This window comes from Gossypium arboreum, chromosome 6, assembly GCF_025698485.1.
Source record: "Gossypium arboreum isolate Shixiya-1 chromosome 6, ASM2569848v2, whole genome shotgun sequence".
Classification (NCBI taxonomy): domain Eukaryota; kingdom Viridiplantae; phylum Streptophyta; class Magnoliopsida; order Malvales; family Malvaceae; genus Gossypium; species Gossypium arboreum.
In genome coordinates this window covers 136,586,500-136,610,768 of record NC_069075.1, presented here as the reverse complement: position 1 = coordinate 136,610,768, position 24,269 = coordinate 136,586,500, and the positions used below count along the sequence as shown (strand labels likewise).

The 24,269-nt window shown below is 29.9% G+C and overlaps 2 protein-coding genes across 2 annotated transcripts; one reads left to right on the top strand and one right to left on the bottom strand.

Moving 5' to 3' along the window:
• Positions 1-11,940: 11,940 nt before the first annotated feature.
• Positions 11,941-13,898, top strand: LOC108485493 (uncharacterized). The gene is made up of 2 exons (XM_017789342.2): positions 11,941-12,806; positions 12,940-13,898. Exons 1-2 carry the CDS (start codon positions 12,203-12,205, stop codon positions 13,590-13,592), a joined length of 1,257 nt encoding a protein of 418 aa, XP_017644831.1. The 5' UTR covers positions 11,941-12,202; the 3' UTR covers positions 13,593-13,898.
• Positions 13,899-19,267: 5,369 nt separating this feature from the next.
• Positions 19,268-21,480, bottom strand: LOC108484664 (ubiquitin-fold modifier 1). The gene is made up of 4 exons (XM_017788537.2): positions 21,323-21,480; positions 21,112-21,209; positions 19,985-20,017; positions 19,268-19,533 (listed from the first exon to the last, which is right to left on the bottom strand). Exons 1-4 carry the CDS (start codon positions 21,388-21,390, stop codon positions 19,466-19,468), a joined length of 267 nt encoding a protein of 88 aa, XP_017644026.1. The 5' UTR covers positions 21,391-21,480; the 3' UTR covers positions 19,268-19,465.
• Between the last annotated feature and the right edge of the window lie 2,789 nt (positions 21,481-24,269).

Below are 24,269 nucleotides of genomic sequence, written 5' to 3'. Positions count from 1 at the left end.
ATTATCATCTCCCGCATTGGTCATGAGGCTTTTCCCTTTTTCTAATCCGCCAGCCAATAGACGCGTTAATTGATCCATCATACTTTTTTGGGACTCCAGCATCTGGTCCCTTACATCTTGCTGGATTTTGGCCAGCTGTTCTTGCATACGTGCTTGTAGTTGATCCTGCATCTCTTTTTGCATTTGTTCCAATCTCTCTAACCTTTGGTCCATTAATTTTATTTTTCCTCTCATACCGTAACGATGTTCCAGGATAACTGCCATGATTTTTAGGGTTTTTGTGAGTTTTAGTGCGTATGATGTAATGCTGATGCATGAATGCAATGAATGCAAAAAAAGAAAAGGCGTTGATTTTAATCCGATTTCATTAGAATAACTTTTCTAGAAAACAAGTTTCTTTACATAAAACAGATTACATATAAGGCTTGGCCCTGATACTTAAGGCCTTGACCTACCTAAGAAGCCAAGCTAGCTCTTAGCCTCGGTCCGATTCTGACTCATATTTTAAACTCAGCACATCGGCCTGTATTGCTAATGTTTGTAAGTGATCAACCACTTCTCGCACTTGAGTCAAAGCTTCACCTATGACGTAGTCTGACTTGATCTTGAGATTGATGAAGTTTCTCCTTCCACCGCTCGTTATTTACCTCAAGGAGTTCAATCTGGAGTTCACGATTTTGCAGCGCTGCTTTAAGTTCTTCTATCTTCTCTTTTAATTCTTTGATTCTACTCTGACTAGCTTTCAACTCAATTACAGAGTTACGCATACGATACTGATATAATGACCTCAATAACTCTGACACCCGAATTTTTAATCCCTCCTCCTCGTTTTGGCTTTCTACCAAACTTCTTCTCAGAGCACCTTTTCAAGCTTGAGCATCCCGAAATTTTTCTTCCCATTGGTTGGCTTTGCTTTTCTCTTCTTTAACTTCCTTTCGCCACTGTTCAGATGTTTTTCCTAGCCCAGCGGTTCTCATTGACCTACGCAGCTTCTTGTAGTTTGTCTTCAAACTGTCCAAATCCTCTTCAACCTTGTTTTTTTCCTTTTCTGAGTCTTTCAGCTTCTAGTTTTTGGACATCGACATCTAACCCCAGCTGCATTTTTTCTTCCTCCAATTGCTCGATCATTTTTTCTAGTTCCAGACTCTTTCTCTCGAAATCTTACCTGATAATTTCTAGCTCAGATGGGATTACTTTCAAGTATTCTTCTATCGACCGGGGATTTCCTTGGTCTGACATAGGGATGTTGTCGTTAATCCTCTGATCCCACCATCGGTCGTACTCAAGGGTAGTCATGGGATTGGCAGCAAACTTTTTCATTCTACTAGTCTGGTTCCAGGCATTTGATATCTCGCGGACTTTCTTTTTATAATTATTCCCTGTGAATACGAACTCGAACTGAGCTAACCCGTATGTTAGTGGTGTAAACTGTCTAAATCTGTACTGTCTTAATGTAAGCAGAGGAGTATACTCGACGGCTCCCCATATTCCTAACAAGGGAACCCAATCGAAATCTCCGCATCGATATAATATTTCATCAAGAACCATCCACGGGGCTCTCCATTCAATGTCTTCTTCTCGTAAATTTTGAAGAAATGTCATCTAATTTTCTTCTGTAATATCATCTCGCCTCGGTGTAGCTACTAACTCTTTCAGTGGAGAGTAGCTTTCGGAGAAGATGAGATACGAGACCTTTTTCACGTTCCAAAAATGGTTGTGGAACCAAGATAGCAAGAGCTGTGCGCAACCAATAAATCTCCCTTCACCCGTTCTTCGACAAGCATTCAATGATCTGAAAGTTTCAGCCAAGATCGCAGGTACAGGTGTGGCCCCTTTACTAAGCCTATCAAAAAGATCAGAAATCGCCTCGTCTATATGCCCCAAAGCTTTGGGAAAGATAACCAGTCCATAAATGCTCAAGGCGAAGACATTTACCCTCTTCTTTATATCGGGATGCGCTAAGATTAAATCCCTCAAATTCCTCCAAAGAATGCATCTACAACCTCCTTTTTGTTTGATCCAGGCTGTAACCCACTGTTCGCTCATCCCAGTGATGTTCATCAGCCTTTTCGAAAACACTGGGACGTTGGCAGCTCTGGATTAAATTCTGTCAACCTGAATCTTTGGGCAATGGAGCAAGGCCGTGTATTCTTCTATAGTAGGTACAAAATCTATCTTCCCGAAAGTGAAGCAACTGTAAGTAGAATTCTAATATTGGGCGAGGGCTCGAAACAGGTGTTCGTCTACCTTGGCATCGAGCAGATAAGGTAAATCGCCATAATGACAATAGAATAGCTGTTTGATCTCGTCATCCCACAGACCCTAAATTTCTTTCATCTCTTGGAGATTATTCTGAGTTATGCTGATCCGAGTAAAATCTCACAACTTTGACACGTATCCCTCGGTAAGGCTATCACCTTTCTCTTGCTGTGTTGTCTCAGCCCATATCCGGACAGCCGCATTGTCCTCTACTTTATCAAAAAATCTCTTTTCTATGATAAGCTATCTACTTAGCAGCCGAATGTGAATCAACACATTTTGTGATGAATATGCCATGCAAATACAATCAAAGTAAAACAAAGCAAGTCAGTATTTCATACACAGTTTAAAGCAAACATGGAACAATAAATATAGCCTTGCTCAGGTAACCACTAAGGTTTTGGAATGGCTCTACCTAAGGTGGGCTCTTAAGGCTCGCTATATGGGGTTCGATTCTAGAGTAAAGGTACCTGAACCAGCAGATTCCTCGATCTTCACCCATTATAGGCTCATACAGACCGAGTTCAATTCAGGGGAATACATTTCCCTATGGCTGCACGGAGATGAAAATATCATGAAGACATAGGTACGGATGTATCTCGAAAGCGATCCGCTATCCTGCAAGGAGGTGAAAACCTCACGAAAGAATAGTTTTTCACTCCCACTTAAAGGGTATGACCACAATGGTCATGCAATGCAATGTGCGAGGATACATGCCTAAAAACTTGAAGTAATTAAAGAAAATAGGAATAAAATGATGAAAACTGTAAGAAAAACGGGTGAAATGCAATGAAAGGATCATACATCAAAACCAAATTTTTAATTTTCGACAAAAAGACAAAAGTTAATCAACTTGTGGTTTGACTCTCTTATTTGGGTCCCCAGTGGAGTCGCCAAGCTGTCGTATCCATTTTTTTGAAAAAACAGGAATCAACTTGAATTTTGAAAACAAAAACGAATAAAGGAGTTGCCACCAATCTTTTTGATGAGGTGTGATCGGGTCACCTCGTAAAAGTGGTTGTTTTTAATAAATGGTCTGACTTATTTAAACAACGATTTTGGTCTGCGCAAATCAAGAAAATAGGTTCAGGAGTCAGTTACGCATGAGGAAAGATTAGCACCCTCGATACGCCCAAAATTGGTACCTAGTTGATTAATTAGGTCTTAGTGTTGAAGTTTTGAAAACTTGAAAGAATTTAAACTACGATCCCTCTTTGTATTAATGCTAATTTAAAAATGATCGAATAAATTAAAACAGATGTTAAGGACTCTCTCATCTCGAAGTAATAAAATGTCATGCCCAGTAAGTTAGGACACGACATCTCGAACTTTTAGAATGAGCTTGTCTTTATTTAAAATTAATGTATTCTAATTTTTTAAAAGGATATTCGGTTATTTAGGATAAACAAGAAAATTCGAAACCCAGTAAGTTAGGGCACGTTTTCTCGAATTTCTTAATACCGAATATTGCCTTTATTTGCAAAAGCTCTTATCTCGAGGTAACAAGATGTCATATTCAGTAAGTTAGGACACAACACCTCGCATCTTCGAGAGTAAGCATTTATTTCAAAACTCGTATTGTGATTTAAAAGAATATTTCGTTATTTAGGTTAAATGAGAAAAATCGAAACCCAGTAAGTTAGGGCACAATTGTCTCGAATTACCAAATACGAAATATTACTTTTATGAAATAATTATTTTAATGTATTGAGTAAAAATATAACGTGATTTATAGTAAAACATAAAAGCAAATTATGGTATTAATACATATAATAACATAATAATAGGTGCGACAGTGTCAAAAATAATAATATGAGCAATTATAAAAGATGAGATAATAGCAAAGCTAGTAATATGTAAATATAAACAAATGCATGAGGAAAATGAAATGATCGAATACATAAGTAAATAAATAAGTAAATAAAATAAATAAAACATGGCAAAATAAAATGACAATGTTAACGAAAACGATAATAATAATAATAATATAAATAATAATAGTAGTAGTAAAATATAATAATACTAATGATAATAATAATAGTCATAATAAGAATATTAATATTAGTAATAATAATAATGATAATGGGAATAAAAATAACAATAAAATAATATAATGATAGTAATAAAAGTAAAAGTGACGGTAATAACAATGGTAATAATAAATAATAATAATAACGATAATACAAATAATGAAAGATCTAAGGTTTGAAATTATTTACAAAGATATAAATAAATAAATGATGAAATGATAATAATAAGAGTAGTGATATATAAACAAAATAAGTGTGCTAAAATATATATACGTATATTAAATTAGTTAGTATAAAAATAATAGCGTATAAGTAAATACAAAAGAAAAAAAAATAATAATGATAATAGTAATAATAATAATAATAATAATAATAATAATAATAGTGACATTAGTAATAATAATAATAATAATAGAAAATAATAGTACATTGTTAATATACAATAATAACAATAATAATATATAAAAATAGGAAATAATAATATGGTAAAAAAATAATATGTTAACAAAAATAATAGTAGTAATAATAATAATTAATGATAATAAAAATACATAATAATAATAATAATAATAATAATAATAATAATAATAATAATAATAATAATAATAATAGTAGTAGTAGTAGTAGTAGTAGTGATATTAGTAATAATAATAATAGTACATTGATAATATACGATAATAACATTAATAATATATAAAATAGGAAATAATAATATGGTAAAAAATAATATGTTAACAAAAATAATAGCAGTAATAACAAAATAATTAATGATAATAAAATACATAATAATAGTAAAACAATAATAGTAATAATAATAATAATAATAATACATTAAGTTACAATAGTAAAGTAATAATAGTGATAATAATAATATATTAGATAATAATAAAAATAACAAGTAATAATACTAGATTAAATTGATTAATTTAATTAAAATATTGAACATGACAAAGAAAAGGACTAAATTGAACCTAAAATGAAAGTTCGGGGCCAAATCGGAATAAAACAAGAGTAAAAGGGCTAATTTGAATGCGTGGATAACAAGGAGGGTCCAAAAGCGCAATAATCCCTACCCTCCAAAACACAACACTTCAAGGGGGACTAAAATGAAACCGAAATAAATTTTAGGGTAAAATTAAAATTAAAAAAAACTTAATTGCGAAATCATGGAAAAAGCGGAGGGGCCAAAAGCGCAAATAACCCCTCCGCTTCAAAAACACGCGGATCCAAGGCCGGACGGGTCGGGTCGGCCCGTTCCACCCCAAAACGATGCCGTTTTGCGCCTTGGGGGGGAGGGCCAAAACGGTATCGTTTTGGTACCGTTATGAAAGTCAAAAAACTGATTTTTTTCATTTTCTGTATACTTCTCAAAAAAAAAAAAGCCTCCATTCTCTCTCTCACTCCCTTCCTTTCTGGCTAGAGCCAGAATCCGGTGATCGGGCCGCTGGAGCGTCGCCGTCAGCCACCGTCGCCGGCCACCGCAAAGGTAAATTTTTTTTTAATGTGTATATATATGTATTTAGTAGAAAAAAGGGGTAAATAGGCTCTAAAAAATAAAATAAAATAAAATAACGAAAAAAAACAAAAATAATAAACCTTTTATTCGGAACCTTTTGAACTCTCTTTTGGTTTTGCTTGCTGCGATCAAGTGTTTTTGTTGGAGTTTTAATCTTTTGATTGTATTTCTGCTCGGTTTCTTTATGTTTGAAAGTCCCCTTTTTTTTATTTTCCAAAAAAAAAGCCCTTGCAAATGGATTTGGCTTGGCTTCTTAAAGCCATTTTACATGATTTATTATTACTATTTGTCTTTTCTTCATCTGCTCTGCAGGTGCAACTGGCGGTGGCAGGTGGCTGACAAGCGGCGGTAGCAGGTGGCTGACAAGGCTAAGGCGGCGGCTAGCTAGGGTTTTTTAGTTTTTTTTTCTTTTTTTTTTGTTTTTGGGTTGGGCTAGGGTTGAAATTAGGTTTGGGCTAGGCTAAAATTGGGTTTGGGTTAATGGGTTTTGGTTTTGGGTAGGTAGTTGGGTTTACTTTATTTTATTTTCTGGGGGTAGGTTGATTTGGTTTAATTTGGGCCAAAATTGGACCTCAACAAAAACAATAATTAATCAATTAGGTACCAATTTTGGACGCTACGAGGGTGCTAATCCTTCCTCGTACGTAATTGACTCCTGAACCCGTTTTCTCAAATTTTGTAGACCAAAATCCTTGTTTTAGTAAATCGAGATATTTTATTAAAATGACCAAATTTCTAGGTGATCCGATCACACCTAAACAAAAAAAGATTGGTGGCGACTCCCAATTTTCATTTATCATTTTCAAAACCAAAATTGACCCCGTTTTTCAAAAAATGGTTTCGACAACTCCAATGATGGTCGTGACGCATATTGATGGGAGTTGCAGACCTAAGCCTTAAGTTTTCTCAAAGAGCTGAAGCAAACATGGGAGTTAAAACGCAAAAGAGAAGCACGTGACCCTATTGAATGTTGTTCTAAAGAATACCTATAAATATCAGCCTTAAACTCATGACATAGCTCTTAACTAAGTCGCAACATACATCAATGTTTGAGAAGAAACCCAAACATTCAAGCAAAGTTGTGACGTGACATTGAAATGGAGTTGTGACGCAAACCGCTGTCTAATAGAAGAAGATAACTTATCAATTGAGAATCGTGACACTCATTAATCTAGGAAAATTTAAGGTATCGTCACGATGCTAGTCTTGCAAGGTCACACCTCTCTACACACACACACAAAAAAAAAAAAATGGAAACTCATTAAAGGTGAAATTGTAAAATGGATTATCCAAGTACCTTAGTATAAATGGGTATTTTTCAACTATTGAGAAAGAGAGGAAGTTGATAGAGAGTTTTATGTATAGGTTTATTTTGTTGTTGTTTTTAGCTTAGGTTTTCTTTAATTTTTTTGAGACACTTTTACTTTTATTTTGCTATATTTTATATTTCCCTTTTTAAATAATTTGTAAGATATTTTGTCGCTACCTTAAAATGTTTGCTTGCTTAAAATGAAAATTGCAATGAAAGTGCTAGATTGCAGTGATTATTACAGCTTGTCACTATCAAAACTGTCCAAACAAAAACTCAAAGAACACTGAGATTTGTTTACGCAGTTTGATTTTCCTACGTCACACTTTACCCCTCTCCAAGTATAGAGATCTCACCTTTGAACCTAAAGACCAAAACATTCACCTCCAACTCCTCCCCCTGAGAACTTGAGCAGTAAACACTTAACAATGTTTACAATTCAATCTACACTCTCTCACAAAATAGTTCATCAATGAACAAATTAGAATGCACTCAATAAATTTTCATACATAACCTACACAAACCTCAAAGCATAGATTAATTTTGACTTACTAATATAGAATCTAAATGAATATAAAATAACTCCTTCAAAACAGTTATTACAATCTCAATAATTAAAATACAATCAATTGAAGATATGCTTTCCAAAATCAACAATCTCGGTAAAATCTCCATATTTCAAGTACTTAATTCATTTATACGAATCCAATCAAATCTTCAAATGCCAAGGATTGATTTTCATAGATGAATCAAAGTATCTTTAATAACACTGCACATTATTGAGTCTAAAAATTTTCTTGATTAAATTTCCAAACCAAATTAAGCAAGTATTTAACCACCTTAGTGGCAGTTTACAGTTGGTACTGCTAAGTGCCACTTAACGACTCTCAACTCATTTTGCCTCAACATATTTTCCAACTTCAATTTTAAAGCATTTTTCCTTTAATTTCTAGTATTGTGTTTACAACTTAATACAAAAGTTGAAAGTGAAAATAAGATACTTGGATTCTAACCTTTTAGGCAATAATATAGGTTTAGCAGTTCACCATTCAGCATTTCTAAACTCTAACTCTTTATTTTTACCGCATACACGATAATATCTGTGAACATTGTTTTTGTTGCTTGTACTTAGATTCTATGGATAGCTAAATCTTTTGGCAGTTAATAGTATGAAGCATGTAGTTTGATATTAATTGACTTGGTTAAAAATGTATGTCAAGTATTTGTTAATTAGAGGCACTCAAATCTCTTAGGAGTGATGATCATAAGTATGAACGTATTTAGGGAAGAATTGCAAGAGTTGACCCTTGTTAGAATCATCCAATTAGCACACCCCAACATTGATATCAGGAAGTCAATATATGGTAGCACAAGTATTGTAAGAGTTTAGGGTTAGAGGTTATCATTGCACTTAACATGCATTGAGAGAACACTAGGGTGTAATACTAACATTATTCTGAAACTTTCGGGATTTGTGGTTTTCCAGATCAATAATGTCATCTTCAAGATTTGAATACAAGTTTTTCATTGTGAATATAATGTGTCTTATCATTACACCGGCACTTGTTAATTTTAATCTTATATAAATTTTTATATTCAATAAATACATTGAGCTCTAAGTAAATAGATTTCGAATTGAACTCATCAACCGGTGAGATTGAAAGAGTTAAATCTAAGTTTCCTGTTTGAATCAAGACAAGCAAGGTATAAAGCAGCAAGACTTTTCCGACCCAAAAAACCCTTTCTCGAAAACGTTAAAGAAGAGGCAATTCTGGGATTCAAATCGTGCTTACTCTCTTGGTTTCAAATTTTCAAAAGCAGCAGTACAGCAGCCAGCATGTCAAATGTATAATTTAATTATTAAGATGTCACAAATAAATTAAAAAAATTAATAAAGTGGTGAGTTAAAAAGCTAAATTGGAGGGCAACAGAGTGGCCTAATTTTGATGCAAAAGGAATCAAAACAGCTTTTTTCAGGGCAATTATGGTGTAATTAGTGGGTGCACCTTGTTGTTGGTGATCAGCTCTCTCCCCCAAATATCCCACCTTACCTTACTTATCTAATCCATGTATTTTTATTCCTATTTTAATATGTCCATTTCTTGTATCAATTTTATTCAGAAATTATCACATCATCATTGGGACGGCTCCACCATCAACCACCAACAGCCTCTGCAACCTTATGCAATGCTCTCTCGTTCAGCTACTTGATTTGAAAGTATTGAAACTTGAAGACAATATGGTGATGACCTAATTGATTTATGATACATAAAAGAATGAAACAAAAAAAAAAAAAATTTTCTCGTACAATTATGATATGAGAAAAGGGATGAAATACTCCTACAACGAAGCCTCAAATATACGAGAATAATTGTATGAAATTATAATTTTATATTATTTTATCGATAATGATAAATTAAATTTTTTCTCCTGATTTTTATTATTTTTAGTTGAATTTGAATATTTTATGTTAATATCATAAATTTATGTCTTAAAATTATCTACATCAAAATTTATGTCTTAAAAATTATCTACAGTCGATGTGTAATAGTGATTTGTTGTTAGTGATATATGTAAGTTGTACTAAGTAATAATAATAATAATAATAATAAATGGACCCAGACTATCTCATTTATTTATTCTTAGGTATTCAAATACTCATTTACTTATAGTATCATATCTCCGATTCAAATCTAGATAGTTTCATTTCTTTATTCTTAGGTATCCAAACTATAATTACTCACTTTTGTAATTATAAGGAATTCTAATTTTCTAAACGTGCTTGGCTAACATAGTGTATTTGCATTGTAATTTTTATGTCATGTTTAATGGTATAAATTATAATTACACGGCTACTTAATTTTAAATTTTTAAAAATATATAAATTATCAAAAAGTGCCAATAATACTTAAAAAAAAGCTCTAGACAAGTAGCTAAACTTAGAACCAAATCATTGTATATAAAATGTTAGTCCAAGAAATTATTCAACAATACGATTACTAATAAAATTAAATTTTATTGGTAAAATAAACCTTCAAAAACTAAAAATAAAAAATCAAGTCTTTCCGAACTTTTTTCTCCCAATTTAGCTCCCAAACTAACAAAAGTGGTCCAATGAGTCCTTTGACTGACATTAAGCATTAGTATTTAACAACAACGCTGAATCATGTCAATGTCAATAAGAAAAATAAAAAATTTCAAAAAATAAAATTATTTTTAAAATAAGTGTCTAGACACACATTTGTCTAGATTCATTCTAGAATTATAAAAAATATAAAATTTATTTAATAAATTAAAATTTATAAAAATTATAAGACATTAATTAAAACCATAAAATTTTATAAAAATTATAAAAAATAATTTATTAAAAACCATAAAATTTAGAAAAATTATAAATTAATTAAAAACAAAAAATAAATTATAAAATTTTATAAAAAATAATTTCCTCATTTTGATTAAATTATCTAACCAATATAACATGCACAGATTGAAAATGAGAAGCAAAAGAATAACAAAAAATTGTTAATGTTAATTTTAGCATATAAGTTGTTGATATTTAAAATATAAAAATAATATTTTTATAAAATTTATGATTTTAATTAATTTCTAGTATTTTTATTATTTTTAAAAATATATAATTTTGATTATTATTTTATAATTTTATAATTCTATAATGCATTTGCAAAAATGAGTATTTAGTTTAAAAATATTTTTATTTTTTATGATATGGCATCTATTAATGGCCACCTTAGTGTTGTCGTTAAATACTAAAGGTCAGCCTATTTAGGAAGTTTTGTTAGTTTAAGATCTTAATTGGGTGCAAAAATATAGGGCTTAAATGATTTCGAGAAAAAGTTTGAGGGCTTATAATACCATTAAACCTAAAATTAATAAAAAAATAAACAATATTATAAGAAAATTTATCTAATTTCTCTAACATTCTATATTTGTTGAGTTAGTCCCTCTCTAAATTTAAACATTTACTCATTGTCAATTGTCATCATTGGTCAGTCTTTTGCCAAGTATAAATAGTTAATAATAAATTATTATGTAATTTAATTAAAATTAGTATAAATAATTTATAATATATACTATGTAAATTAGTTAAACGCTTCGTAGGTCAAAATGTATGTGAAATTATTTGATTAATAAGATTTTTATATTATTTAAATGAGATTAGTAAGATAATATATAATTATATTTTAAACAAATATATATTCTAAAATTAAAATACTATTATTATGCATTTTAAATCTAAACCATGTACAAGTGTGTTTAAAAAGCCATAGGTTGATTGGATTTAAATGTAATTGTTTGTAATTATCTGCATAATTACTTTAGCTACCATTCCAAACACATTATAATTAAAACAAGTTCAAATATGCTATTAATTCCTGTACTTTTATATAATTTAAGATTCAGTTCATGTACTTAAAAGTTAGAAATAAAATCCTTCAACTATTTTGATTGAAAAAACACAGTTCAATAATTAAAATCATATGTATTTTTTGGTGAAATTTGTCAATTTTATATGTTGATTAAACTATTCTCATGTGACATGTCATATGATTGAAAGAAAATAAACATGTTAAGTCGACAAATTTTAATAGAAACTACCAACGACGATAATGATTGGTCTATAATTTTTAAATTGAAAGAAGTAAGAAGATTGAATTTTTAACTTTTAAAGTATAAGGGCTAAATCTAAAATCCTATAGAAATACAGGGACTAGTACCATATTGTAACCTAAAAAAATAGACTCACTTTTTGTTTCTTGTTCAGATTATCCAAGTATCTATAATGGAAATCAACGGCCTATAATTGCCATCAACAATCTACAGTTATATTTATATAGAGAGAGGGAGAGAAAGAGAGGAGATTAATTTATAAATCCAAGTTGCAGAGGTTAGCCCTCCAAATAAAAAACTTACAAAACACAGCTAATGTCAGTAGGCAGCTATGAAGCATCTCTGAAGTTCCCTCCCTTCCATGTTACTAATGGCAGTCTATCTCAGATTCTGAATACATAAAAAAGAAGCCATCATTTTGTCTTAGCTCCTTTAATCCCACACTACATCTTCTCCAAAATGGCTGGACCTACTCACCAAAGAAAACCATCCAAAGACAATTACCATAACCAAAAGAAAAAGCGCCGCCCTCAGCCTCAACCTCAGCCTCAGAAGAATGACAAACCACCCTCTAATTGGTCACTTGTCAAAGGTCTTTTCTTCGGCAAACCACAACAACAACAACAGCATCAGCAGCAACAGCAACAGCAACAACAACAGCAACAGCAACAGCAACGGGAACATGTTGTGGTGGACGAAACTGGCAAGAAATGCAAGAAAATGAGGTGTTCAGGATCATTATGCAGCAACACAAAGATCATGGAAAGGCCTGTAACAGCTTCCCCTGAGCTCAATAAGAAAAGGGCATCGCTTGGATCCGTGAAAGCTCCTGTGCAGCATGAACCTAATGGAGTAGTAATTTCTTCTTCTAATGTTGGCTCATTTCGAGGACTACCATTTACAAGATTTTCCGGCTGTTATGAGTGCCGAATGGTAGTCGATCCAGTTCTTGGTATGGCCAAAGACCCTTCCCTCAGGACTACTATCCGTTCTTGCCCTGAATGCGGTGAGATTTTCATGAAAGCTGAAAATTTGGAGCTTCATCAAGCTGTCAGGCATGCAGGTATACTTTTCTTCCTTTTGAGAAAGTTCACTTGTCTACTGCTCCTTTTTTTCCCATTCGTTTCCTTTATTGCTTTTTCTTTTTTTAAGTAACTTAAATCTCAATATTCATACAATCTGATATAAATCAACAGTATCTGAACTTGGTTCTGAAGACACAAGCAAGAACATAGTGGAAATCATATTCCAGTCAAGTTGGTTAAAGAAACAAGCACCTATATGCCAAATCGATCGCATCCTTAAAGTCCACAACACCCCAAAAACCATCTCCAAGTTCGAGGAATACCGTGATTCAATCAAATCCAAAGCCACCAAGCATCCCAAAAAGCACCCTCGTTGCATAGCGGATGGCAATGAGCTCCTTCGGTTTCATTGCACCACTTTTGCATGTTCACTAGGTCTCAACGGGTCCTCCAACTTGTGTAACTCGAGCCCCAACTGCAATGTCTGCAGCATCATTAAAAATGGTTTCAAAGTAGCCCAAGAACTCGGTAATGGTGGTGGTCCCAATGGGAAAGGAATATTGACGACAGCAACCAGTGGCAAAGCTCATGATATGGCAGCTGCGGTAGAAGAAGATAATGGAAAGCAAGAGAACAGGGCCATGCTTGTTTGTAGGGTGATTGCAGGGAGAGTGAAGAAGAACATGGAAGGCAGCTTGGAGGATTACGACTCGGTCACGGTGGCGGGTGGTGATGTTGGGGCCTACTCCAATTTGGATGAGTTGTATGTTTTTAATCCCAAGGCTATCTTGCCTTGTTTTGTTGTCATCTATAGGGGGTTTTAATGGGGTTTTGGCTATAAAACCCGATCAATCCAAAGTTTAGTTCAATTAGGTCATAAACATGATGTAAATCAAATGGTTGATTTGCTAAGCATGGAGGATAGCTTGGAGGATTACGACTCAGTCACTGTGGCTGATGATGATGATGATGATGATGATGTTGGGGGGTCTTACCCCAATTTGGATGTGTAGTATGTGTTTAATCCTAAGGCTATCTTGCCTTGTTTTGTTGTTATTGTAGAGGATTTTAATGGGGTTTTAACTATAAAACTGAAGAATCCAAAGTTTCTTTTACGAAAATAATCAAAAGTTTTAACTCAAGTCACAAGTACGATCGAGCACTAATTCAAATAGATAATAATGAAAATATACTTCATTTACAATAAATAATATTATTTTCAACATTTATACTTTATTATTTGCGGGTATTTTTAACTCAATAGTTAAAATTGTGATTTTATCACGTGTTATATTTATTTATTTTTAAATCAGATTGAGAGTTTGCCATAAGTCCTATTTATTTAATTTAAAATTTTAAAATTTTAACTCAATAAACAATATTGAAATTTTATAATATGTAATTTTATTTATAAAAATTTTAAATATAACTTAAAATACGGCACAATTTCAATTTCACCTGTGAAATTAAAATTTCTATGGCATGTGTACCTAATATATTTGTAATTAAAATCTCAACATTAAATATTTTTAGGTAATTGCATTTTGGGTCACCATATTTAGTATTAATTATTTTTTAGTCACAAATCTTTTATTTACAGTAAATTGTACATCATTCAATTTGTATTATTAATATTTTATTTCTTTTTCCGTTGACCGTAAGTAGCTACAATGATAAAATCTTAAAAGTTTACGTTCTATAGAATAGAAAAGTAGGTTGCATGTACATGATGAGCATGAGCAAATTCAGAATTTCTTTTAAATAGTAAAAATATAATTTTATCATTTTAATATCCTATATTTTATATTTTTAAATATTAAATTAAATTATTATTATTTTAAAGAGTAAAGTATAATTTTATTGTTATTAATATAAAATTTTATAAATTACAAAAGGACCTGAATAAAAAAAAATTATTTTAAGGGTCAACCCTATCATTCCCTATGATGAGTCGGGTTTTCTTTATTAAAGTTTAATTAACAGAATTAGCATAAATTACCTAGTTTGTTAATAATAGAAACATAATAATGCAATATGCAAGTTGATGACACTAAAATTTTGTAACTTACTTGAAAGTAAATTATCCAATGTTTGATTTCCCTATTTAATTTGTTGATTGCAAAATAAAAACAAGAAACATGTTGAGGCATGTGGTGGGTTGGGGAGAATAGTGGACATTGTAATGTGGGTCAACAATTGAATCATTAAATGATGTGGGGAGAAACTTTGTTTTTCGATTTTGAATTCAGACATCATTTTCTTAACCCAATACCATGGCATTTAATGTACATTGGAGACCCAAAAAAAAGTTCCCTAACCAAGAACAGTAATTTCTTAATACATTAAGGGTTTTAATTTTATTTAATGGTGCTATTTTTAAAATCTAATGGAATAACCTTATTATCATATCAATAGTGATATATAAGCTTGTTGTATTTATGTATTATTCACTAAAATTTAATTAATGGATGAACTATAATTATTGTGTTAATATCGATATTTCAAATTTAAAAAATATAAGAACTTAAAATTATCTAATCGGAGAATATATACTAAATTTATAATTTTACGCATAGTATAAGACTAGAAATTGATTTTAACTAAACATATTTTAAAATTCAAAAGCACAATGACAAAAATTAATTAATTTGAAAAATACAATAACTAAAACTAGTTAAATTAAATTACAGACAAAATTCACATTATAACATACGTAGATTAATAACAAAATTTAACTTTTGGGTCGAATTAAAGTTTTGATTTACATAAAAATCATAATAGAATGAAAATAAGAGGTCAAAAGTTTCTGTACAAAGGAACAACAAACACTATCTAGAAATTTCAAGAAAACAATATGAATGCTTAACTATGAAACTCGAATCATGAATTGTAAAAAAGTTATTTTTAAATAATGTTAGATGAAGAAAAGATTATTATTTTTTGAATAATCTCAATATAGGTAAAGGTGTTTAAACGGTTAATTGAATCGAACTGGTATTAATCAAACTTTTAATCATTGAACCGTTAACTAAATTGAATTTTTTCAAAAACAAATAATCGAATCAAAATATTTTGGTTAATTCAGTCGGTTAACCGAAATTTATATGTTTTGTTTTTATTTTTGTTAAAACATATCAAAAAATAAATAAATTGATAATGTTAATTTGACTGAATTAGCCAAATTAGTAATCGCCTAATACATATAATATATAATTTTATTTATTAAGTTTAGTTAATTACCTGATTTTGAACCGAATTAGCCGTTAATCGAAATTCCAGAAAACCTTTAACCAACCTTCCAACCGAGCTAAATCAATTAACAGATTGATTAACCAAATTAGATCAATTAGGCCGGTTAATTCAGTTTTAACCAAAGTTTGAACACTCCTAATTATAGGTTTTGTTCATGTATGTTCTTTTCGACACAATATTTAGAATTATCCATAACTCCTCCCCAACCCATAAATAGAAAGATAATGCACTTTAACACACTCAAATTCACGTCCTTCTACATTGATAATGTCCATGCTAATCGAGCAAAGGTTCAATCGACATAATTTTTTTTTGAAAAATAAAAGAAGCTAATGTAACAAATTAGCGAACTAATCCATCAGCTTGCAGATGATTTAGAAACCCAAATCAATGAAACATAAAGTTTCTAAATTCTTGTTGGAACCCAAATAAGAAAAAACAAAAAATTTGCAACAATCGAAGAAACTAACAGAGTTATAGTAAAATATAAAATGTGAAGCAGTACCATCATATAATAACTCAACAGGTAGGACAATTTAGGCACCCATAACTTCCATTCTCCCTAATGGGGAATTTACTTTTTTTTTCTTACAATATCAATGTCTTGATTCCATTGTCACTTACTAAAAGCCAAAACCCAAACATATTTGCATGTAAATTGGAATAGTAGGTTCGTTTTCCATGGTAGTGGAACCGGCACTGGGACATCATGCCTTGGTGTCTTGTCCTCTTTCAGTTTTATTTCAAATTTGAAGAGAATCCTGACAGAATTTGGTTCTGAAAACAAAGTCTGAAACTGAAACATGAATCCTTTTTTCTTACAGTTTTGTTTAAATGGATGATTCAAGGGCAGCCATAGTGGAACAACCTAGTTTAACAAACACCTCTCCTTCCTACTCACTTTTTCTTTTCAGATAAAGCAGTAACTTAACCATTTTTTAAACTTAGCCCTTCAATTTTTGAATAAATTATATTAATAGTCACTCAATTATTAATATTTTTTTTTTTTGTCATTTAACTATTTTAAATTTTTGAATGTTTCCATTTTTACATTAGCTAGCTAGTGACCAAAAATAAAAAAAGAAGAATAATTGGACGACTATTTTGTAACTTTTCATAGTTAGATGATAAAAAAAAAATAATTGGGTGACCTCTATTGTAGTTTACCTTATAACTTTTTCCGGTTTTGGTTTATGTTATAACTTAAAAAATTATAATTTTTTAAAAAATAATTTAGATGATTATATGACCCGATCTCAAAGTGCCAGGTCATCACAAGGACCAAAATTAAGAAGAATTATCAAGTTTAAAGACTAAATCTTGTCAAGTTTAAAAACTAAATATTGTCATATTCTTTTTTCTTTTTGTCTAAAACCTTCCAATATTCGATAATTACATTGAATTTTAATTAAATTTAGCATCGATCCCATACGAATCCGAAAATAAAACTATCTAAACATAAAGTCAGAGATTTTATTTAAATGATATCAAACTATCAAAACAAAATGGGCTATTTTATGGGTTTAATGTACATTAGCAGTTGTTTGTCCACATGTATATTTCTAGATATTATTGGTGTTCTTTGACTCAGGTTTGATACTCATTATCTCATGATTTTGATGTCAGTTAATAAAATATAGTTTAGTGAAACAAATAAAAAAATGGAAAATAGGTTAGTATGGGTTCAGTAAGCTCTTACAATATTATATTATATTTATAAAATCTTCCAATGTCATCACAAATTAAAAAAATTGAAAACTTCTTACACTGCCCATATAAATTGTCTGTGCATCATTGATATTTGGGATACTTTTCTTTCTCGTTTCAATTTCCCAAAAAGTGAGAAATAAAATAAATAGTTGAATGCAGATATATATTATATTATATACATATTTTAATAGTTGTCTCCAGAACTATCAAAGGCTTGAATTAAGAAAAAAAAAAATTGGGCAATGGGTTAAATTGGATTAGAGGAATTCATGAGTTGAGTTGGATTTAGTTTAAATATATGTAAAGTATTCAGATTAATTTTTTGATTTTGGATTTGATTCAATTCAAAAAATAATTTTATTTTTATTCAAGTCAAACTCAATTTAAGAGAAGTAAACTCGAGTCTAATTCGGTCTACTCATATTTAATTTTTAAATTATTTTTATTTAAGAATTTATTTTAAAAATATATAATACACTAAATACACTAAAAATATTAAAATAAAAATTTCCTAACACATTATAAATATATTAAAAAGTATTATATTAAAACCACTACCATAAATATAATAAATATTTTTATTATATTAAAATTACAAATAAATATAAAAATATTTTATTGTAGTAAATATAATTCTTTTTTTCAATATTCCAATAATCTCTGAAATTTTGAAAAAAAACATGGCTTTTATTTTTTCAAGAAATCTAAAATTTTAGAAAAAAATTAATTATTAGTTTATAGTTTTTTTTTTTACTTTTAGAAGAAATTGTAATTTTATATACAAAATAATATTTTCATATTTTGAAGTTATATAAAGTAATATTTTAATACTTTTGGTTTTTATAATTTGAATTTTTAATCTATATAAAGTATTTTTATAATTTTAGAAAAGAACAATTAAGTTTTATATATTTTGAAATTTTAGAATTATAAAATCCTAAAAATTCTGAATTTTTATATAAATTAAAAATTGAATTAATAAAGAAACCTATATTTAAAAAAATTTATAATTTCTGAAATTTTAGAACTTTTGGATTTTTATAATTTAAGTAATTTCAAATAAAAACTTGGATATTTTCAGATTTTTTTGGAATTTCATTTTTGTAGAAAAGTTTCACGTGGTAGTATTATAGTGGACCAAATGCACTGACACGTTATACTTTAACACCGTTAAACCCAAGTACATTTTTGGAAGACGGAACAAGTTATAAAAGGCATATTAAACATTTAAAAACTTAAAAGTTTTGATAAAGTAAAAAGGGCAAATATGAAATTATCCCCTTTTAAAATGTCAAAAATGTTCTTTTATTACAATCTTATAGTTTTTTCAATATAGAAATTTTTGAATATTTTAGAGATTTTCTTAGAATTCTTAGGACTTCTGAAAATTTCCTTTTATTCATTTAATGTATCGTAAAATAAAAATCGAACACTAAACACATGATTAAAGGATAATTACATTGCTCAAACATCAAGTAATAAAATAAAAATGTTACCAATAAAAAAACATCGAGATGAAATGAAACCAAACATTAAGTTGCATCAAACAAAATTCAGGGTCTTTATTTTATTATTGCTCTTATATATTTTCTTTAGGGGAAAAAGAATTTGCTATCCGTCATGTTCTACACTCAAGTAAAAGTTTAAACATACATACCAAAACAAAGGATCCATAACCAAACAAAGTCATAACCAGTCTTCTCACTCAGAGATAACAAATGAAGTTTTTGTTATTTCAAAAGGCTCCCACCCTGTCACGGGGAATCAGGCGAAGTTCCGATCCATGTTTGAGGAACACATTTCCTGCCAAATCCAATCGAGTGTTATAGGTAAACATAAATCATAAACTAAAAGTGCAAAATCTTTTCATTGTTGTAACCGCATAATAGCTATTTTATTTTCCGGCTTAGACGGAGATTCTATTTACATAAGTCATAATAGGATGAACATTCAACACAGACACCAAGCATGAGAAGAGAGGTAGAATAGACTTAACATAGCTGCAATTCACATCATTAAGTTTTTCTGAAAGTATTCAACGAAAGTGAAACTTACACAGGAATGCCTGTCTGCTTAAATGATATCCTAAACTAATCTTAAATGCCGGATTCTCAAAAATGAAAATATCGATGCTTATTTCAAGTGCAAAGTTTAAAGAAAATGGTAAAATTTCAGGAGACTTGATAAAGAAGAGCAAATAAAATGAAGCTCTAAAACCCTAAAATTAGTCAACAACAATTAAGTGTCAGCATACCTGCACTTTGCTGAGGATTGATTCCCACACCATCTGTTTTCAGAAAAAAACATAATATAATTCAATATAAAATGAAGTGGAAACTAACATATAATTTAGGATGAACATATTAAGATACCTAACATCATAGAGTTGACATGCCCAGCTGATCCCAACTATATACACATTTATATTTAAAACAACATAGTTGCAACTATGATTATTGAAAAGTAAATGATAAAAATGGAGCCAAAGCTGCTTATGGAGAGTTAACCTTGGCAAAGTTTTGATTTATCAACAATCGGTTCCAACTATCATTTATCGACAAACAGAACCAAATTTCAAGCAGAAGATAATGAATCCTTTCAAATATGATGAACTTGATTAGGCCATTTTTAATTTTTTGCTAAAGAGCATATAGTGTCTTTTCATTGTCTTGGCCTGCTTGATATTTTAGCTAATCTAACTAAATGACAACCATATGTATAGAAAAAATGGAGCACCGTAATGTGCTCCTCTGTACAAGTCTCTCATGTCATTACTAATCAATAAGACCGAACAACTCTGATTGACTTATGACCCATTTTGCTCCAGGTAGGGAGAAAAAACATTGCACATTGAAAATCAATGAATAGCCTTTAACCATAGTTGACAACTTCTCATGAAATTAACACAATGTTTGCAGCCACAAATAAGTGAATACAGATGAATTTTAAGTAGGGGAACAAGATAATATAGCTAAGAAAAAAAAATAGCCCAAATGTTAAAAAAAAAACACTTTAAATAACATAATAGAAAATAAATAAAGAGATTGCACTTGACAAAAAAGCATATAACATCTGCCAATTCTATCAAAATATTAAAAGAAAAACAATTATTTTGATCACGTATTTTTTTTCATCATAGTTGCCTAAGAAAATCAGATTGTACTAAATTGAATTCTGCCTAATTCACCAATTATTTCGATTTCCTTTAAAAAAGGGCAAATTTGCTAATCTAAGCCAGTTTACATCTTCCAATTCCCAAATCCTAATTTAACAAAAAAAAGCATGTGATTTAATTGAAACATGCAGAAAGAAATATAAAATCACCAAAATCAATACTTAAATCCAAAAAAGAAAAAGAGTAGAAGGAACGAACTGAATTACCATTGGTGATGATAGCACTGGTTTGAGGAGGGACTTTGAATTCCTCGGCTGCGAATTTCAAGACGGCTGTAAAAGGGGCTGCTTCAGGCACGCTAAACCTGCAATTACGAAAATCATATAAAAAAAAATCAAGATTAATAACCAAAATTAGGGAAAATTAAATCAAGCGATCGAACCCTCCCCCCCCCCAAAAAAAAAAAAAAGAACTCACACTTTGAAAGGGAGCTTAGGATCAGAGGTAAGAGTGACTTTAAATGACACTTTTCCTCCGCTCGCCATTTCTCTCCTTTGCTTTCTGAAATTTTCCCAACAAAAAGAGAACTGATTATATATAATCTTTTTAATTAAATTTCTCGAAATTAATATATAGATATCGCTATAAATGAAAAACAGTGAAAAAAATCGACTTCGAATGGGCTGGGTTTTGGCCTAAAAAGGAGCTGGGTTCATTGGGCCTGGACCTTTTATTAGAAATATTCTGATTATATAATTAATTAAAATCTTAATGCAAACTTTAGTCCTTGAAGTATACCGTTTTTATCACTTTAGTCCTTAAAGTTTTTTTCCTACTTTAGTCTCTAACGTTATCAGAGTTCCCAGTTTAGTCCTTAAAGTTTGTTAATTAAATACTAGATTTGGAGAGGAAAAATGAATAGGAATAAAGGAACATTTAGTGCCCAGTCTCTCAACTTGTAACTTTTCCAACTATGGCCTCTGATTTTTTTGTTCACATTAGTTTCAAAACTTGATAATTTTTATCCAATTTAATCCCTAAATTTGGATTCTATTAAAGTGTAATAATGTGATACTTTGAAATTGAGCCACTAGAAACTTTTTAATTTTTAAAAATTATATCTTTATTTTTAATTATTTTTGTATTTTTTTTAATTTTATATAAGTCTATTTAAAATTTTAAGCAATGATGAAGCAATTTAAAATGAATATATGATATTCATTCATAAATAGTTTATTTTATGGTCTCTATTCATTTATCCAGTTGTATAAAATAACGAATATTATGATTAGATTAATAACTTTTTTATCATTGGTGTTTTTATTTTATATATTATAATATAATTATTATATTATGAACATATTTTTAATGGTTTGCGAACATGTTTTATTATAAATTCATAAACATGACAAATAAATTATATGATTTTTAAAAAATTCATCAACATATAACCTACACATAAAAAATAAGTAAATGAATATAGATTGTATTTTAGTTCGATTAATATGAGTATTGTTATCAATTTAAGAGGATGTGTTTTGAGTGCATTGAAACACATAATTTTTTATTTATGGGTTAGGAGGAACTACAATTTCATGAATTATTAAAACACATTATCCAAATATTTTTAAAAAAATTAATTTTATGTTGCTTGCCCAAAGTCAATACTCAAATTTGGAGATAAAAAATTACAAATTCTAAAATTCCAACTCATTTTAACGAAAAAAATCAATTAAATTAAATTCGAATTTTTTAAGATATTTTCTTTCTCAACCCTTAAATAAGAGAATATATATGATTCAGTATACTTGAACTCATGAACTCCTATATTGATAATAATACCAATATTAGCCGAATTAAAATTCACTGACCAATGTTAACCGAATTAAGATTCAATTGACAGATATTTTCTATTTAATAATGATTGAGAAACACTTGAGTTGGGGTGTTAGGTTGAGATGGGCCGGCAATGCCCTTAGCTTTAGTACTTTGAGGGCCCAATGAAGAAGATATGATACCCAATTATGCGCTTTTGGAGATTACCATAAAATTATATATGAAAGTCATAAAAATGTATGTAGTCAGCTCGAACTTTTTGGAGAAAATAAAAAAGGGAAAAAGGAAGGCAGAGAAGAGAACATGGAAGATGGAGCCAATGGCACAATGGCTGGGCCAAGCCTTAGATTCTGGTCTGACCCTTCCCATGTTACATGGTCCTTCACCATCCCACTTACTCTATCATTCATCTCCTTCCTTCAAGTAAAGCTATTTTTGGTTCATGGAGTTTTCTTTCAATGTATCTAGTTTCCTTGCACTTACCATTTCACTTTCATCCATTTTTTAGGTTACAAATACATGCAATATCATCATCAAATTGATCATCAGAATAATGATTAAACAAGACTCATATATCGTAAAACTTAAATTAAATTTTGATTGAGAACTTACATATGGTATTTACACATAGTTAAACTTGAATCTTGAATCTCAGAGTTTTCAAAACTTCTACCTTACTATTAAGTTAATACCTCATTGAAAATCATTGATATTCATAATGAAATTAAGATTATCTAACGAGATTTGAATAAAATATAGAACTTGAAACTTAACTTAGTTGATCGTTAAAATTATTTTAGATTTTTTTAAGTACAGTTTGTTCGTACTTAATAATTATCTTTCATAATTCAATTAAGATTATTAGAGCTATGTTTATATTAGGTGTAAAATAGTGTTTTAATAAAAAAAATTTGAAGCTTAACTCAATTGATTGAGGATATTCTCGATTTTATGATGAGGAGGATGGAAAAAAAAAAGAAAGAAAGAAAGGGATTCTTCAATGAAACATCCTTTAAGCACGTGGGACAATACATTCATTGAAAGATTTAGAAGCTTTTGGTCTACCCAAAGCTATTATCTTCCCAAGAATTTAAAGCACCACGAAAGTGCTTTTAAATGCTATATAAAACTTCGCATGACATCGTTCGGTAAAAGTATTACGAAAATTTTCGTATTACAGGTTAGATTACATTTAGTTTTCTCTATTAAAAATGAGTAAATTAGTTTTTGTACGTTAGATTAAAGAATAAATTAATTTTTTTTGTTAAAAATTACATCTGTACTATTAAAAATTGACGTGACTAATGAAATACCTAGATAATGACACCTGACATGCCATGTGTATCTCAGGCTAACATATTTGTTCTTAATAGTAGAAATAAATGAATTTTTTAACAAAAGAACTACTTTATTCTATGATCTAATGTACAAAAATTAATTTACCCATTTTTTTAAACAAAAGAAACAAAATATAATTTAATTTTTAGTATAGGACCTCCATAATAATTTTACCAACATCCTTCAAACTAATAAATTTACATCATATTAAATACAGATTGCATCTAGTTTAGTTCAATAAACTCATTTT